The following is a 17,940-nucleotide window of genomic DNA, read 5'->3' on the forward strand; positions in this document are numbered from 1 at the left end:
TATAGGGATTCACAGCCAGGGGCCAGGCTAAGCTCCAGGAATCCAGTCAATGGGAGAGAGGAGGGATTCTCTGGGTGGTGGACGTCAAGATCACGATAGGAAGACACGGAGAGATGACCAGCCATAATTGTGGAGACCCATAAACTGTGGAGTAGTAGCTATGGAACCCCATGGGACTGGACTTGGCCCTCTGGATACAGGAGACAGTTGTTTAGGCCAAACTGTTCGGGGGACACCCGGGCAAGGAGATTGGGATCGATCTCTGGTGCATGGGCAGGCTTTTGGGAGCCCAGTGCCTGCAGTATGGCACCTTGGGCAGCCTTGGTGCAGCAGCTAGGGGCTTGGACCTGCCTCTGCTGAGGGTGCTGGACTCTGCTGACTCTCCATGGGAGACCTTGATTTGGAGGATGTGGGGATAGGGGGTGGCTTGGGAGGGAGGTCTGAGGGGTGGGAGGAGGGAGGAGGTGGGATCTGTGGGTGTTATGAATGGTGAGTAGAAAATTTCTTTAAAAAAATGAAAAAAATCAAAATAAAAAATAAATCACATATTTCCAACATACAATAGCACAGGATATACATTACCATTCTAAAATATAGGGAAGGGAGCATAGTGAAATACTTCACCAACACAAAACCAAAACCTTGCTGGGGAAGTTCCAAATTCTGTATCTCCATGTCCAATGTCAAAACACTCTTCAGAACCCCAACTCCTTTCAACTTTGTTGACAGCAACACACTTCTCTCTCTTGGGCTGGTTCCAGTACCTGTTAGCAGCTCTACTCAGAAGGTTCTGGCATCTCTGACAACTTGGGGTTTCCAAAGCAATCCAGGCTTCACCTTCAGAGGTTCATACAGTGGCATCTCTGGGCTTCCATTCAGGGACACCCCTGACACATGCCTGGCCTCAGCAACAGTCCTTAATCATTGAGGAAGTTTCCATGATCCCTTTCTTCTATCCTTAAAACCAGAATCACATAGCCAAAGCTGCCAAGTTCTGCTACTTGCTGGGGCTGGGGAATGATCCCCTTGTTCAATTACATCTTCACCACTTTTCTGTTTTCAGTGGTATCCTTCACAGCCTGAGCTTGGCTATCTTGAAACTGAATCTGTAGACCAGGCTGACCTAAAACTCAGATATGTATCAACCTTTGCTAATGGAGTACATTTTGTATTTACCTTGCTCAGCTGCTCCTTTTCATTATAAATCTTCAGTAGAGTTAACACTAATAACCACACATGGCAGTTTTGTGGGACTTTTTGTGCTATTTTCTCAATTTGGTACGTGTTGAGATTTCCTCTGCCAAAAAAATTAATCCAAAACTCTTCACTTTAGCCTCAGGCAGACTCTTCAGACAAGGGCAAAAAGTCACTGCATTCTTCACCAAAAAATCACAAAAAATTATCTCTAGGCCCTGTATTAATATTCTTCTTCTCTGAAACCCTTTGAGGCAGGCTGCCACAGTTCATCAAATGACACTCATCACCACTGTCTTCCATGCTGTCCATTAAGCAGCACTTAAAGCATTCTACTGCTTTCTAATCTACAGTCCCAAGATCTATATTCCTTCAAAGATAAGTATGGTCAGGCCTATCACATCAATACCTCAGGCCCTGAGACCAACTTCTGTCTTACTCAGGGTTTCTATTGCTATGAAGAGACACTATGACTATGGAAAATCCTATAAAAGAAAACATTTAATTGGAGTGGCTCAGTTCAGAGGTTTAGTCCATTATCATCATGGTTGGACATGGTGGCATGCAGGTAGACTTGGTGTTGGATAAGTATATGTTACTGGACAAGGAGCTAAGAACTCTACATCTTGCTCAAAAGGCAACAGGAAGTGAACTGGATGTCACACTGAGCCTGATCAAAAGAGACATACTTCCTCCAACAAGGCCATGCCTGCTCCGACAACAAAGCCACACTTCCCAAAAGTGCCACTCTTCATGAGATTACAGACACTAATCACATTCAAACTACCACAGCATCCATATTTTCCAAGTGTCCCCCAATGTCTCTAACAAGAAGTGGACACTCAGTAGTGTTGTATCATGTTTTATAAACATGTGTTTTTGTATTGTGTGCTACGGTAGGTCAATACAATCATCAGTTGGTTTCATTTTAAGTAGTATTCTAGGTCACAGATGAGTTAGGAGGCCAACATATTAAACTCTGAATTAAATCTTTTATTCTAATGATCATAACAAATATGAATGGAGGGTTTTTAATTCAATATGTGGTGGTATCTGTACTGAGTTTCATAGAAATATTGGAAATTATGTTACTATTAGTGTATGGCATAACTGAAGGAGGAAATTAATTGTGGTTGGAGTGATGAAAAACAGCTAAATAATTAACTCAAAGTTTTATTTAAGAATAAGACCAAAATGTATATGGTTTCATATAATTTGAACACAAAGGCTGTGAAGATGAAGTACATATTTTAAAAATTACACTGAATATTAACATATTTGATTTCAGAAACCAATTAAAAATTGAAGAAGATAAACCACTTGAATAGAATAAGACAATGAAAAGAAATTAATAAAAGTATATCTATTCAAATGATTCTATAGACTATATATCAAATTCAATTAAAAGCTTGTTTATTTACTTTTGTGTTAGTCAAATACAAGAATACTAAACAGAGTTATACTAAATTCCTCTTGTTCCTATGTGTATTTTTTAAAGCTTTAAAATACAACATTTTATAATACATAATAATTTTGAAATGGATAGAAAAAGCTGAAGTATTTGAATACTTAGATTTACTAGTTTAGATAACATTGTTCAGCACAATCAGAAAGAATGTAAAAACAGAAAAAGAATGTCCATCTTTCAATGAAGAGACTCAGTAGGGGAAGACACCATCACTGCTCAGTATGACCTGTTGGCTCAGTGCAACTGAAAGAAAACTGAATGCTCTGCAGTGTAAATTACAAACACAAGGGTGGAAGGATGTCCTCAGCCCCATTCAGTACTGTCTTTCAAAATTCTGTCCTTTATATATGGAACATTATCTTGACCATGATGTTTCTCAATAAAAACTAAACTGTCATGAGACTTGAGCAGTTGAATCTTACAGAAATTAGTAAAACTGGCAAATAATATACCCTACCAAAATTCATACATTGAAACATAAGCCAAAGGTGATGATTTTGACATGCAGAGAATTTAGGTGGTAATTTGTTCATGATGTCTCTGCCTTCTTTGATATTATCAATGCTTTTATTTGCTTCTTTTATTTTTGAGATTATAATACAATTACATAATATTCCTTTCCCTATCCTTCCTACAAAAACTCCCATACATGCCTTCTCCCTTTCTTTAAAACTCATGGCTTATTTTCTTATTAATTGATGTTACATAAAAATATTTTATGTATACACATATATTTCTTTATACAGCCTGTTCAGTATGTGTATGTTTTCAGGGCTGACCATTTTGTTATTCAAAGATAATCAGTTGGTGATATCTTTGTCTGGAGAAGACAACCTATTCCATTTTCAATATTTCTCAACTGTCTGTAGTTCTCTGCATAGAGCTGTTATCTGATGGTCTTTCTCCAACTATCTTTGACATGTCTATTGTTTTTGTCCATGTTCAGCTCATGTTTAAGCAGGCATATTGGTGAGACATTGTGTATATTGCTTGTGATGCTCCTAGGAAACACAGACTCACATCAAACCCTGTGAAGTGGCTCTTGTAAGCTTTCTAACCAGCTTTCATGCAATTTCCCATGAGCCTTAAGTGACACAGTAGTATTGTGGATGTATCCATTGGACTAGACTCCATAACTCTAAATTTTCATTGGTTATGTTTTTCCCTAATGATCTCTGCCTGTTCCAAAATAAGTTTCCTTGATGAGGAGTAAGGACTATACTTATTTATGTGTATAAGGACAAATATTTAGGATGACATAGGGATTACACTGCTTAAGTAAAGTGTTTGTTGTAGGTTCTTTTCAAAGACATAAAGTGGGTTGAGTTTGTATGGCCAAGGAGCCACAGGAGGCCATTAATGTGGAATCAAATTTGTGGCTGATAGACCATAATATGCACGGAAGCAGCTCATTCTAAGTTCTTGTTTTGAATACTACACAAAATCATGAATAACAAAAGTGTGCTTCCATGAATAATCCAATCCAAGTTATGTTGTTGCATAAATATAAATATTATGTGAGAGTACATTATTGTTTTTGAAAAACACTAGGAAATTCATGAGTATGTATGATAAATATGAGCAAGGGCTTTCATAAAAATGATAAGCTTTGGAAATTGGAATTAAACCCTATGAATCAACCATATTTAGATTTCCATAGACCACAAGTGGTAAGGCTAATTTAGATATAACTTTCCAATGCATTAATATTTTGTATATTTTATACATAAAAATTGAGAAAAATTAAAACTGATAACAATACCTTTCCTATACTAGACATGGATGAGTGTGTAAAGTGTCCACCTGATCAGTATGCCAACACATATCAAACTCACTGCCTCAAAAAAGTTGTGACCTTTCTGGCTTTTGAAGATCCTTTGGGAATATCTCTGGTCTGCTTGGCTCTGTGCTTCTCTGCTCTCACAGCTCTTGTATTCTGTGTCTTCTTGAAGCACCAAGACACTCCCATTGTCAAGGCCAATAACAGAGCTCTCAGCTATGTCCTACTCATCTCCCTCATCTTTTGCTTTCTCTGTCCCTTGCTCTACATTGGCCACCCACATACAATCACCTGTATAATGCAGCAGACTACTTTTGCAATTGTATTCACTGTGGCCACCTCTACTGTCTTGGCAAAGACTATTACTGTAGTACTGGCATTCAAGGTCACTGTTCCAGATAAAAGAATGAGGTCACTGCTGGTTTCAGGGGCACCTAACTTCATCATCCCCGTGTGCACCATGATTCAAATGCTTCTCTGTGGAATCTGGATAGGAACTTCTCCTCCATTTGTTGATACTGATGTACACATGGAACATGGCCACATCATCGTTGTTTGCAACAAAGGTTCAGTGATTTCCTTCTACTGTGTCCTGGGATACTTGGGCTCCCTTGCCCTGGCAAGTTTCACTATAGCTTTTCTGGCCCGGAATCTGCCTGACACATTCAATGAAACTAAGTTCCTGACATTCAGCATGCTGGTGTTCTGCAGTGTTTGGGTCACCTTTCTAGCTGTCTACCAAAGCACCAAAGGCAAGGCTCTGGTGGCCGTGGAGGTCTTCTCTATCTTAGCCTCCAGTGCAGGGCTATTTCTTTGCATCTTTGCCCCAAAATGCTACATTATTTTGTTAAAACCAAAGATAAATTCTTTTCACAAGTTCAGAATCACAAATGCTAAAGCTGAATATATTCATTAAATTTTTCTAGCTTATGTACAACTTCAAACAAATCCAAAAGATTACAAAGTTGCTTTCTACACATTAAATGTTGTGTCAAAATATAAAGTTTCTCCATGTGAAATGAAGAAAATAACATGCATAATAAAGTTTTAACACATCACCTTTACATCAGTTCTATAGATCAAACCTTGTGATAAGTCACTTCCTATTGTCATATTTGAAGGACCATGGGCTTTTCCTTAAGTTCTGTGCTAAAATGTTGGGATATTTTGTGAAATTGTCAGGTCAGATAGCCTAGATGATCAATTAAATGTTCTGAATAGGGAGATCCTTCTACTTCAATATTAATAGGAGCTTAGATTAAAGATAGAGAAGAAGCAAAAGTAGTACTGATTAAGTTACAAAATTAAGTGTTTCTACTCATTTTTGTAAACATGGTGTAAGGTTAAGAACTACAGTGTAGACTGGGACCACATAACCGTTTACAATCCCCTAGTCCTCTATCATTCTGTAAGTTTATTTTAACATTTTCATGGACAAGAAAAGGGTTTGTCTTGAAGTGTTCCATAGGTATTACAGGGAATAGTCTACTTGAATACTAATAGGAGCTTGGATTAGAGACAAAGAAGGGACAAAAATAAGTCATAAAACTAGGTGCTACTGTTCATTTTTCTGTTTTTTTCATTTTTTCTTATTAAATTATTTGTTTATTTTACATACCAAACAGTTTCCCTTCTCCAGTTTCCTGCTCTTCTCCAGTTTCCTCCCCAACCTCTTTTCTACACTCCCCATCCACTCCTCATAAATGATAAGGAATCCCATAATATTCAACAAAGCATGGCATACCAAGTTGAGGCAGGAATGAGCTTCTCCCCTCTGCATCAAGGCTGAGCAAGGCATCCCACCATAAGGATTAGGTTCCAAAAAGCCAGCTCATGTGTGAAGGACAGAGCCTGGTCCCACTGCTAGGGGCCCCAAAAACATACCAAGCTACATATGTATCACCCACATGCAGAGGGCCTAGGTTGGTCCCATGAAGGCTCCCTAGTTGTCTATCTAGAGTCCGTGAGCTCCCACAGCTCAAGTCAGCTGTCCCTGTGGGTTTTCCCATCATGATCTTGACCCCCACTTACTTAAAAAAAAATCCCTCCTCCTTCTGTTCATCCGGACTGCTGAAATTCGGCCCAGTGCTTGGCTGCCGATCTCTGTATTTGCTTCCATCAGTTACTGGAAGAATGTTCTATCATGACAATTAGGATAGTCACCAATCTGATTACAGGAAAAGGCTAGTTCAGGCATCTTCTCCACTATTGCTAGGAGTCATAGCTGGAGTCATCCTTGTGGATTCCTGGGAGTTTTCCTGGCACCAGGTTTCTCTCTAACCCCATAATGGCTGCTTCTATCAAGATATCTCTTTTGTTGCCCTCCCCCAACTTGACCATCCTGATCCCTCATGTTCAAATTCCCCACCCCCTTTTTCCACCCCTCCACCCCTAGTTTACCCAGGGGGTCTCATTTATTTTTCCTTCCCAGAGTGATCCATGCATCCCTTTTAGTGTTCTCCTTGTAACCTAGCTTCTCTAAGGCTGTGGGTTGTAGCCTGGTTATCCTTTGCTTTACATTTACTATCCACTTATGAGTGAGTATGTTTCTATTTCTGATTATTGGTTACCTCACACAGGATGATTTTTTTTTCTAGTTCCATTCATTTGCTGCTGTGGGATGTTCTATATGTCAAATGTGTTGCTCTGATTGGTTAATAAATAAAACACTGATTGGCCAGTAGCCAGGCAGGAGGAAGTATAGGCGGGACAAGGAGGAGAAGAATTCTGGGAAGTGGAAGGCTGAGGCAGAGAAACACTGCCAGCTGCCGCCATGACAAGGAAGATGTAAGGTACCAGTAAGCCATGAGCCACGTGGCAAAGTATAGATTAATAGAAATGGGTTAATTTAAGATATAAGAACAGTTAACAAGAAGCCTGAGCCATTAGGCCAAATAGTTTAAATAATATAAGCGTCTGTGTGTTTATTTTATAAGTGGGCTGTCAGGCTTGGCGGGACCCAGAGAGAAAACTCTCTAGCTACAATTTGCCCTCAAATTTCATGATGTCATTGTTTTTTTTTTTTTACCACTGAGTAATACTCCATTGTGTAAATGTAGTACATTTTCTTTTTCTATTCTTTAGTTGAGGGGCATATTGGTGAAATTATTAAGGCCACTCCACATAGTTAAAAGGAGATTTATTTAATGGCGTAACTTACAAATTAAGGGATAGGTAGGTCGCCGGGTCTGGGGAAGGTGTATCACAGTCCAGCGGTGTTCTCTGGAGCTCTGCTTTATCCACCTCCACCATCCAGGGTCCTGGAATGGAAAGCGTGTCCGCCGATCCAGATCTCGGGTCCCCAGGCGCTTCCCTTGGCCCCGCCTTGTAGGCATGACAGTTGCTGAAGTCTCAATGGAGGTTGGAACTTCCAGATCAAAGCTGGAATGGCTACCCACTACAGGGGCATTTAGGTTGTTTCCAGGTTATGGCTATAGGAATGATGCTGCTATGAGCATAGTTGAGCAAGTTGCCTTGTGGTATGATTGAGCATCCCTTGGATATATACCCAAGAGTGGTATCATTGAGTCTTGATGTACATTGATTCTCAATTTTCTAAGAAACCGCATTGACTTCCAAAGTGGCTATAGAAGTTTGCACTCCCACCAGCAGTGGAGGATTGTTCTCCTTATTCCACATCCTTTACAGCATAAGCTGTCATCAGTGGTTTTGATCTTAGCCACTCTGACAGGTATAAGATGGCATCTCTCAGAGTTGTTTTGATTTGCATTTCCCAGATGGCTAAGGATGTTAAGCAATTCTTTAAATGTGTTTTGGCCATTTGAGATTCTTCTATTGAGAATTCTCTTTTTAGATCTGTAGCCCATTTTTAATTGGATTATTTGATGTTTTGATGTCTAGTTTCATAAATTCTTTATATATTTTAGAGATCAGCCCCCTGACAGATGTGAGATTGAAGAAGATATTTTTCCATTCTGTAGGATGCCATTTTGTCTTATTGAACATGTCCTTTGCCTTACACAAGATTTTCAATTTCAGAAGGTCCTATTTATTAATTGTTGCTCTCAGTGATTGTACTACTAGTCTCATATTCAGGAAGTAGTGTCCTGTGCCAATGTGTTCAAGGCTACTTCTCATTTACTCTTCCACCAGGTTCAGTGTAATTGGAGATCGTTCTATTCTCTGATATCTTCAATTTTTCCTTCAAAGACTTAGAGTTCTTGTCATACAGGTCTTTTACTTGCTTGCTTAGAGTTACCTCAAGATATTTTATGTTATTTGTGGCTATTATAAAGGATGTTACTTCTCTGATTTCTTTCTTAGGCCATTTATCATTTGTGTATAGGAGGGCTACTGATTTTTTTGAGTTAATCCTGTATGGTGCCACATTACTGAAGGTGTTTATCAGCTATAGGAGTTCCCTGGTCGAATTTTTGGGGACACTTATGTACAATATCATATCATCTGCAAATAGTGAAAGTTTGACTTCTTCACTTCCAATTTGTATCCCCTTGTTCTCCTTTTGTTGTCTTGTTGTTCTAGCTAGAACTTCAAGTACTATATTGAATAAATATGGGGAGAGTGGACAGCCTTGTCTTGTTCCTCATTTTAGTGGAATCACTTTGAGTTTCTCTCCACTTAATTTGATGTTAGCTGTTGGCTTGCTGTAAATTGCCTTTATTATGTTTAGGTATGTTCCTTGTATTCCTGATCTCTCCCAAGACCTTTATCATGAAGGGGTGTTGGATTTTGTCAAAGGCTTTTTCAGCATCTAATGAGATAATCATGTAGTTTTTTTCTTTCAGTTTGTTTAAGCTGCTGTAGTGAGAAGATAGGACTAAAAGTGAGCTTAGAAGCCTCCTGAGCCTGTAGGAAGGCTGCTGCTAGTGCCCATAAGGAAGGATCCCATCCCCAAAGAGTTATATATAGCTGTCTGGAAAGATAGGCCACAAGGACAAATGTGGGTCCTTTTATTTGTCCCAAAACCCCTTGAGCCATTCCCCACTTTTCAGTAGTATACAGAATAAAGAGTTGATCAAGGTCAAGGGGAGCCAGAGCAGTGGCCTGTAAAAGTGCATCTTGGAGGCAAGAGAAAGCATGCATGACAAGCTTAGTAAGATCTAGAGGCTCAGTAAGAGTGCCCTTAACTTCTTCAGATAGTGGGTGAGAAAGAAGAGCAAAGTTAAGAATCTAGGCTCTACGGCACCCCACCAGGCCAAGGAAAGAGGGAATCTCCTCCTTGATGGTTAGAAGTGTGAGGGACCACAGGTACTATCTGTAGTTGAGAGTGGATTCACAGCTGTTAGCAGGTAGCAGAAAGACTGAGTGCTTGACATGAGAGACAGAAAGTTGAGCTTTGGAGGGGAGTATGTATCCTTTGTGTCCTAGAAAGTTAAGAAGCTGAACAGTGTGCTGTTGTGACAGCAAGAATGAGCAGCTGCAGAGTAGAAGTTCATCTACATATTAGATTAAGGGGCTGGGAACAGGTCTAAGGAGAAAAGATCAGTGGCCAGTGTCTCACCAAAAAATAGTGACTGTCTCAGAACCCCTGGTGAAGGACAGTCCAAGTAAGCTGGGATGCTGTACCAGTGCCAGGATCTTTCCAGGTGAAAGCCAAGAGATTGTGTGAATCTGAGTATAAAGGAATCATGAAGAAAGCATCCTTAATGCCTAGGACTTGGTTTTAAAGTCTTTGTACTTCAGCTATGTTGGAAGATTCAGGACTTGCTGTTGTAGGACAGCTGGGCTCTGGTGGTGACATGTTGATCTGGCTGTTATTGACTATGTTCTTAAGCTGGCATCTAGGTATCTGGGTTTGGGATGATTATAGGTCTAGTTGCTGATTTCTGGGTTTTTCTTGGTCGAAGTGTGTTTTGTTCCTTGCTTTCAGTTTCTTCTCTGGATTTTCAGAGAGTGTGCTGGCTGATTGCTGCCTGCTTTTCTGGTCTGATATGCTGGTGTATTCATGGGAAATGCTTGCTAGTGTTGTACACTGAGGAAGGGGAGGCCAGGAGTAATGATCCAAGAGATTCACAAGAGGTATGTAGAGGGTTTCAGGAAAGCTGCCCCTGGTTTTAGTTGTTTCTTTTTTTTTTACTCTTTATTCTTTGCTCTTAGTTCTTTGGGGGGCCCACCACCCAGCTCCCAAATAATCACATGGAGACTTATTCTTTCTTGAAAATGCTTGGCCTTATTTTGGCTTGTTTCTAGCCACCTTTTTTAATAAATATTTTTATTTTATAGTTAATTTAATTCTACATATCAGCCATGGATTCCCCTGTCCTCTCTCCTCCCATCCCCCATCCTCCCTCCCAATGCACCCCCCATTCCCACCTCCTACAAGGCAAGGTCTCCCCTGGGGATTCAGCCCAGCCTGGTAGATTCAGTTGAGGCAGGTCCAGTCCCCTTCTCCATGCACCAAGGCTGAGCAAAGTGTCTTAGCATAGGTTCCAAAAAGCCAGCTCATACACCAAGGACAGGTCTGTCTCACTGCCTGGAGGCCTCCTAAACAGTTCAAGCTCATCAACTGTCTCACTTAACCAGAGGGCCTGGTCCAGTTCCATGGGGGCTCCTCAGTTATTGGTTCACAGTTCATGTGTTTCTGCTAGTTTGGCTATTTGTCCCTGTGCTTTTTCCATCATGGTCTTGATATCTCTTGATCATATAATCCCTCCTCTCTCTTGCCGGTTGGACTCCTGGAGCTCCACCTGAAGTTTGGCCATGGATCTCTGCATCTACTTCCACCAGTCACTGGATAAGAGTTCTATCATGACAGTTAGGGTGTTCAGCCATCCAATCACCAGAGTAGGTCAGCTCAGGCACTCTCTGGACCATTGCCAGTAGTCTACAGTGGAGGTATCTTTGTGGATTTCTGGGGACCTCTCTAGCACTGTGCTTCTTCCTATTCCCATGGGGTCTTCACTTTTCATGGTGTCTCTTTCCTTGTTCTCCCACCCTGTTCCTGATCCAGCTGGGACCTCCGCTCCCCTAAGCTCTCTTTCCCCCGACCCTTGCCCTTAATTACCTCCCCTCATGTCCAGTTTGCTCATGTGGATCTCATCCATTTCTCTGTCATTGGGTAATCCCTGTGTCTTTCTTATGGTCCTCTTTACTAGGTAGCCTACCTAGAGTTGTGAGTTGCAGTCTGGTTATCCTTTTCTTTACATCTAGTATCCACTTATGAGTGAGTACATACCATGCTTTTTTTAACTTAAATTATCCTGTTTAACTTTTGCCTCTGGGATTTTACCTACTTTCTATTTCTGTATAGCTTTCCTTCTTATTCTGTGTCTGGCTGTGTTGCTAGGTGGCTGCCCCCTGTCATCCTCCTCTTTTCCTTTTCTTGTTCATTCTACTTATTCTCTCTGCATGTCAGCCCCACCTATTCCTATCTCCTGCCTAGCTATTGGCTATTCAGATCTTTATTGGGTGCTTTAAGCAGGCAAAATAACACAGCTTCACAGAGTTAAACAAATGCAACATAAAAGAATGTAACGTATCTTTGCATCATTAAACAAATATTCCACAGAATAAACAAGTGTAATATATCTTCAACTAATAATCCACAACACCTGGTATTCTGTTTCAATGTGAGAAGCCACCCTAAAATTTGTGTCTCAGGTAACAGAGAGAGAGGAAAGGTCTATGGACAGACTAACTGGTCCCGCAGCAGGAATGGCCTGTGGTTACGGAAAGGCTGTTGGCCCAAGTTGGTGGCTGGGACAGAGAGATGAGGCAGGAAGGGAAAGGCAACAGGGGTGGTCTGTGGAATCCACAGACCTTGAAAATTGGTTCTGGGGTAGCAAAGCATAGGGAAAGTCTGTAGGCAGCATACCTGGTCTTCTGGAAAGCATTGCTTGTGGTTGAGCAGGGGTTGTACCTCTTATGCATACTTATAAAAGCTTGAAATACAGCTTTTTTATAAATTAATTTTTAACTGGATAGAAGAAATTGAAGTATTTGAATACTTCTACTCAACAGTTTAGATAACACTGTTCAGCAAAATCAGAACTGAATATATAAAACTGAAACAGAATATACATCCTTCAATGGAGAGACTTAGTACTTGAAAGACACTATCACTTCTCAGTTTGACCCATTGGCTCAGTGCATTTGAAAGAAAACAATATATTGTTGTATAAATTACAAAAACACAGGTGGAAGGAAGTCCTCAGCCTCATCCAGTACTATCTTTCAAAATTATGTCCTTGAAATACGGAACATTATCTTGAGTATCATGTTTCTCAATGAATACTAAACTGAGAGCATTGGGCACTAGAATCTTACAGAAATTATAATTGGCAAATGATATACCCCACCAGAATTCATACATTGAAACATAAACCAAAGGTGATATTTTTGACATGTAGAGAATTTAGGTGGTAATTTGTTCAAATTGTCTCTACTTTCCCTGACATTATCAGTGCATTTTATTTGCTTGTGTAGTTTTTTTTTTTTTTAGATTATAACACAATTACTTCATTTCCTCTTTCCCTATTCTTCCTTGAAAATTTCCCATATACCCCTCCTTGTTCTTTTCCAAATCCATGGCCCCTTTTCTTATTAATTGCTGTTACATGCAAATAGTTTGTGCATATATATTTGTGCATATATATATATATACATCTATACATATACATATATATATATATATATATCACCTGTTCATGTAATATATCAAGTAATGTATGTTTTCATGATTGACGATTTTGTTACCCAAAGATAATCAGTTGGTGTGCACTTATCTGGAGGAGACAAGTTCTCACGTTCTTGATATTCCTTAGTTGTCTGTAGTTCTCTGTGTATGGTTGCTTCCTGATGGTCTTTCAGTCATTGACTTTGCAATGTCTATTGTTTTTGTTCTTTTTCAGTTCATGTTTAAGCAGTCATTTGGTGAGATTTTATGGATATTGCTAGTGACTTTCCTAGGAGACACAGACTCATATTAAAATCCATGATCCTCTAACACTTACAGTCTTTAAACCTCCTCTTCTGCAATTTTCTGAGCCTTAACTGAGGGATTGGTTTTGTAGATGTATCCATTAGACAGGGATCTAAAAATTCTAAAATTTCATTGGTTGTAGTTTTCCCTAATGGTCTGTGTGTTTCAAAGATAAGTTTCCCTGATGATGGTGGAGGACTATACTTACCTGTATATGTAAGGACACATATCTAGAATGGAGCTAGGGATTATACTGGTTTAGAAAAGTTTTGGTTGTAGGTTCTTTTCCAAATATGGAGTGGGTGGAGTTTGTATGTCCAAGGACCCATATGAGGCCATATGTGTGACCAAACTTGTGACTGACTAATAGACCATAAGATGCAAGGAAGCAGCTCATTCTAAGTTCTTGTTCTGCATAATATACAAAACCATGAAAAACAAAAGTGTGCTTCCATGAATGATCCAATACAAGGTATGTTACTGTGGAAACCTGAATATTATGTGGCAGTACATTATTGTTTTTGAAAAATACTAAACAGTTTGCAAGTATATAAAATAAATATGAACAAGAGCTTTCATAAAAATGATAAGCATTGGGAACTTGGATTAAATCCTGTGAATCAACCACATTTAAATTTCCATATACCACAAGAGGTAAGGCTAATCTAGCTAAGATTTTTCCAATGCATTAATTTAATTAGATAGTAAATAATAGAGAAAATCTGATAATAATTCTCTTCCTTCCTAGATATGGATGAATGTGAGAAGTGTCCACATGATCAGTCTACCTACACAGATCAAACTCACTGCCTCAAAAAAGTTATGACCTTGCTGACTTATGAAGATCCTTTAGGACTGTCTCTGGCCTGCTTGACTCTGTGCTTCTTTGCTCCTACAGATGTTGTATTGTGTCTTCTTGAAGCACCAAGACATTTCCACAGGCAAGGCCAATAACTGAACTCTCAGCTATTTTCTGTTCATTCCCTCATCTTTTGCTTTCTCTGTTCCTTGCTCACAATGGCCATACCACATAGCCAGCTGCATCCTGCAGCAGAGCACAATTGCAATTACGTTCACTGTGGCTGCCTCTACTGTCTGGCCAAGACAATTACTGAAATACAGGCATTCAAGGTCACTGTTTCAGGAAGGATGAGGTGGCTACTGATGTCAGGGGCACCTATTTTTATCATTCCAGTATGCACCACGATCCAACTGATTCTCTGTGGAATTTGACTGGCAACTCCTCTTCCATTTGTTGATGCTGATGGTTATATGGTACATGGCCACATCATTGCTGTTTGCAACAAAGATTCTGTTATTACCTTCTGCTGTGTCCTGGGATACATGGGCTCTGTGACTTTAGCAAGTTTCATTGAAGCTTTCTTGTCCAGGAATCTGCCTGACACATTCAATGAAGCCAAGCTACTGATATTAAGTATGATAGTGTTCTGAAATGTCTAGATCACTTTCCTGCCTACCATACCACCAAAGACAAAACTATGGTTGCTGTGGAAGTCTTCAGCATCTTGCCCTCAAGTGTACTGCTTCTTCTTTATATCTTTTCCCCAAAGTGCTACATTATTTTGTGAAGATCACAGATAAATTCTCTTCACAAGTTCAGGAATGCACATGAAAGCTAAAAATATTCATTAAACTTAACAACTGATTTAATTTACCAAATGTATCCACAAGATCACAAAGCTGCTTTCTAGTCATCAAATATTATGTCAAAATATGAGGCTTTTACCATGAAAAATGTAGAAAATAAGCTGCATAATATAGTTCTAACACATGAATTGGACCTTAATTCTATTGGGTCAAACCTTGTGAACAGGCACTTTTATACCTCTAGTGCTGGTTTGTTTTTATTGTTGAATCATGTGGTATTTGAACATTGGCACTGGCCTTTATAAATTATTTCATTTGATATCAGTTTCCCAGTATAATTTGTGTGTTACTGTTACATTCCAGAAAAAAATATAGCCATGTGGAAAGTATATACAGATAACATTAATAAGAAAACCCTTTATATTGATCTAGGACTGCAAAGAAAGCTACAAAAATGGTAATGAAATCATTCTCTATGTGAGGTGATATACAAGACCTTGGGATGATGCAAATAATTATGCTATGAGATAACTAACAGCTTTCTAGTTTCATTTGAAGACTGTTCAACAGGAAGATATTTCATGCTTTATATTGTAATGCTATTGAAAAATCTCATGGCTGAGGATAGAAAAGAGACCATAATATAAAATGCTGTTCTTATTTTGCTAAGTGGCCATAGTATCAACTGTCTTTCTAAATATTTATGCATATTCTAAGACATAGGCTATTCTCAAACTTAGTCATAGAAGATTATCTATGCAGTAGAAAGTAGCCAATGGAGAAATGCATAATGGTTTGAAGTATTGAGCATAACAGACCAAGTGCTCCACCCTAAATAGGAAATCTAACAAAATTCCCTCATCACTGTGGTTTAGGAAATATCTTGGAATAGGAGACAGAAGAATGTAAGAGCCAGCAACTAAAAAGTGCTGTGAAATATGACATGATGTTGCTATTGCAGTTCTGATTACTTGACAAAATTGCCATAAGAACAAACAAGTGAAAATCCTGGCATAGACTCAGGAGATCTCCTTGAAGACCCCCCAACATACTAATAATCTATAGGCAGTAGAGAGTACCTATGGGAGGAAAACTCGTTCTTTTTTGAGAGTGTGGTTTTTATTAGGAATATCACTCACTTGTAGATGTCCTAAATCAATGCACAGTTTAGCATCACTAGCAGCTGAGTATACTGAGTATCAAAAACCAAAGCCAAAAAGTTGGGAGAAGGGTGTGTTAAGATGTGGGGAAAGTTGTATGAGGAAACAATGAATAGATACGATTGTGTTACATTGATTAATACATGAAATTCTCAAAAAACTTATTTAAGTTTAAAATGTTGTCTAGGCTATGATTCATCTGTCATGTATATATTGAATCTGACTATTCCCCATATTAAATTTAAGGAAAGTTAGGCCTTCCATAAAGTTTTGTGTTAAAATGTTGGGACATTCTAGAAATTCTTAAGATCAGATACCCTAGATGATCTATTACGTTATTTGAATGGAGAGACCCTGCTTCTTAAATGTTAAAAGGAACTGGGAGTAGAATTTTAAAAGAGGCAAAATGAGGGATGATTAAGGAATAAAATTTAAATGAGGTAGTACTTTACTCATCTTTCTAAACAACATGTAAGGTTAACAACTACAGTGTAGGCTGGGACCATAGTATCATTTACAATCCTCCAGGATCATTCTATAAGCTTATTGTGTCATTTTCATGGATAAGATATGGGTTAGTCATGAATTGTTCCATGGGTGTAGTAGCTAATAATCTATAATTTACTAAGAGTTTGTAAGTCTTTTCTCAATTTATGATTTAAAGGATACTGGGCCTTTAAAGAAAGTCACTGGTTTCCTTAAAGGACATTGTGACAGGAATACTATTAGTGAAATCTCAGGTAATATCCCTTTGGAGATGATAACAGTTCTAGAAAATTTGTTGGGCAATGTATGTCTATATTGCACATTATAAGAAAGACCTGTTTCTCTAGTTCTAGATCTTTACAGAATGGATTAATAATGTTAAGAATGTGATAGGGTGGGGCTGGAGGGATGTCTCGGTGCACTGGCTGCTCTTCTAGAGGTCCTGAGTTCAATTCCCAGCAACCACACGGTGGCTCACAACCATCTATAATGAGATCTGGTGCCCTCTTCTGGCATGTAGGCATATATGGCAGCAGAAAACTATATGCATAATAAATAAATAAATCTTTAAAAAAAAAAAAAAAGAATGTGGTAAGGTTTGACATTTCAAAATGCTTATATGTGGTCCTGAATTTTGGTGTGTGACAAAACTTTACCCAGGTAGGTGTAACATACATGTCTACTCACCTCAGATAGGGAACCCACAACAAAACAAAGTACAGACACCATGAAAGTCCAGTTTGGTGAGCCAACAAGTTTTATTGGGGTTGCTTACTAGAATGTTGGTGAAGGGTTGCATAGAGAAATAGAAATAACTCACTAAAGCCCACCCCAGCATGGATGACATCTCACAAAGCCGGGAATCTGTAGTATACTGCACAGCCTGCAAGATGCTCAAATATTGGAGAGGGAGTATCCTTTCCAAATGGCTCTGGTCTAAAACTTTTCCAGGCAGCTTTGCTGGTTTCTGCTTCTTGCAGGCAGCTGGTCTAGTCTCGGAGTCTTCTTTGCAACTCTTCTCTGAGAGCCTTCTTTGCAGCTCAGCTTCTTTTTGTCTGAGAGGGGCTCTCAGATTTTATTGCTTACTCTGCCATGGAGGGTTCTAGTGAATCTGGTCAGTTTCAGGGACTACTTGAAGATTTTTTTTTATTATTTACCTTTCTGCTTAAGGAACTTCCTGTAGGTTGGAAAGTTTAAATCTGAGGGAAAGCAGTAGACAACATTCCAACCCTTCCTCTGGCTCTTACTTTCTTAACACCCCATTTACTGCAATGATTCCTGAACCTTGGAGGGGTGGCTACAGATGTCCACCAATGTCTAAGTCATAGACCCTCATATCACA

General features: G+C 39.2%; 1 protein-coding gene across 1 annotated transcript in view; it reads left to right on the forward strand.

Annotated features, from left to right (window-relative positions):
• Window positions 1-5,358, forward strand: part of LOC131902251 (vomeronasal type-2 receptor 116-like) — a 34,404-nt gene extending 29,046 nt beyond the window's left edge. Inside the window, exon 6 of the mRNA XM_059253282.1 lies at window positions 4,439-5,358. Within this exon, the coding sequence (XP_059109265.1) occupies window positions 4,439-5,358 (920 nt within the window). The remainder of the gene's footprint in view (window positions 1-4,438) is intronic.
• Window positions 5,359-17,940: the final 12,582 nt, after the last annotated feature.

Source organism: Peromyscus eremicus, chromosome 1 (assembly GCF_949786415.1).
Source record: "Peromyscus eremicus chromosome 1, PerEre_H2_v1, whole genome shotgun sequence".
NCBI lineage: Eukaryota > Metazoa > Chordata > Mammalia > Rodentia > Cricetidae > Peromyscus > Peromyscus eremicus.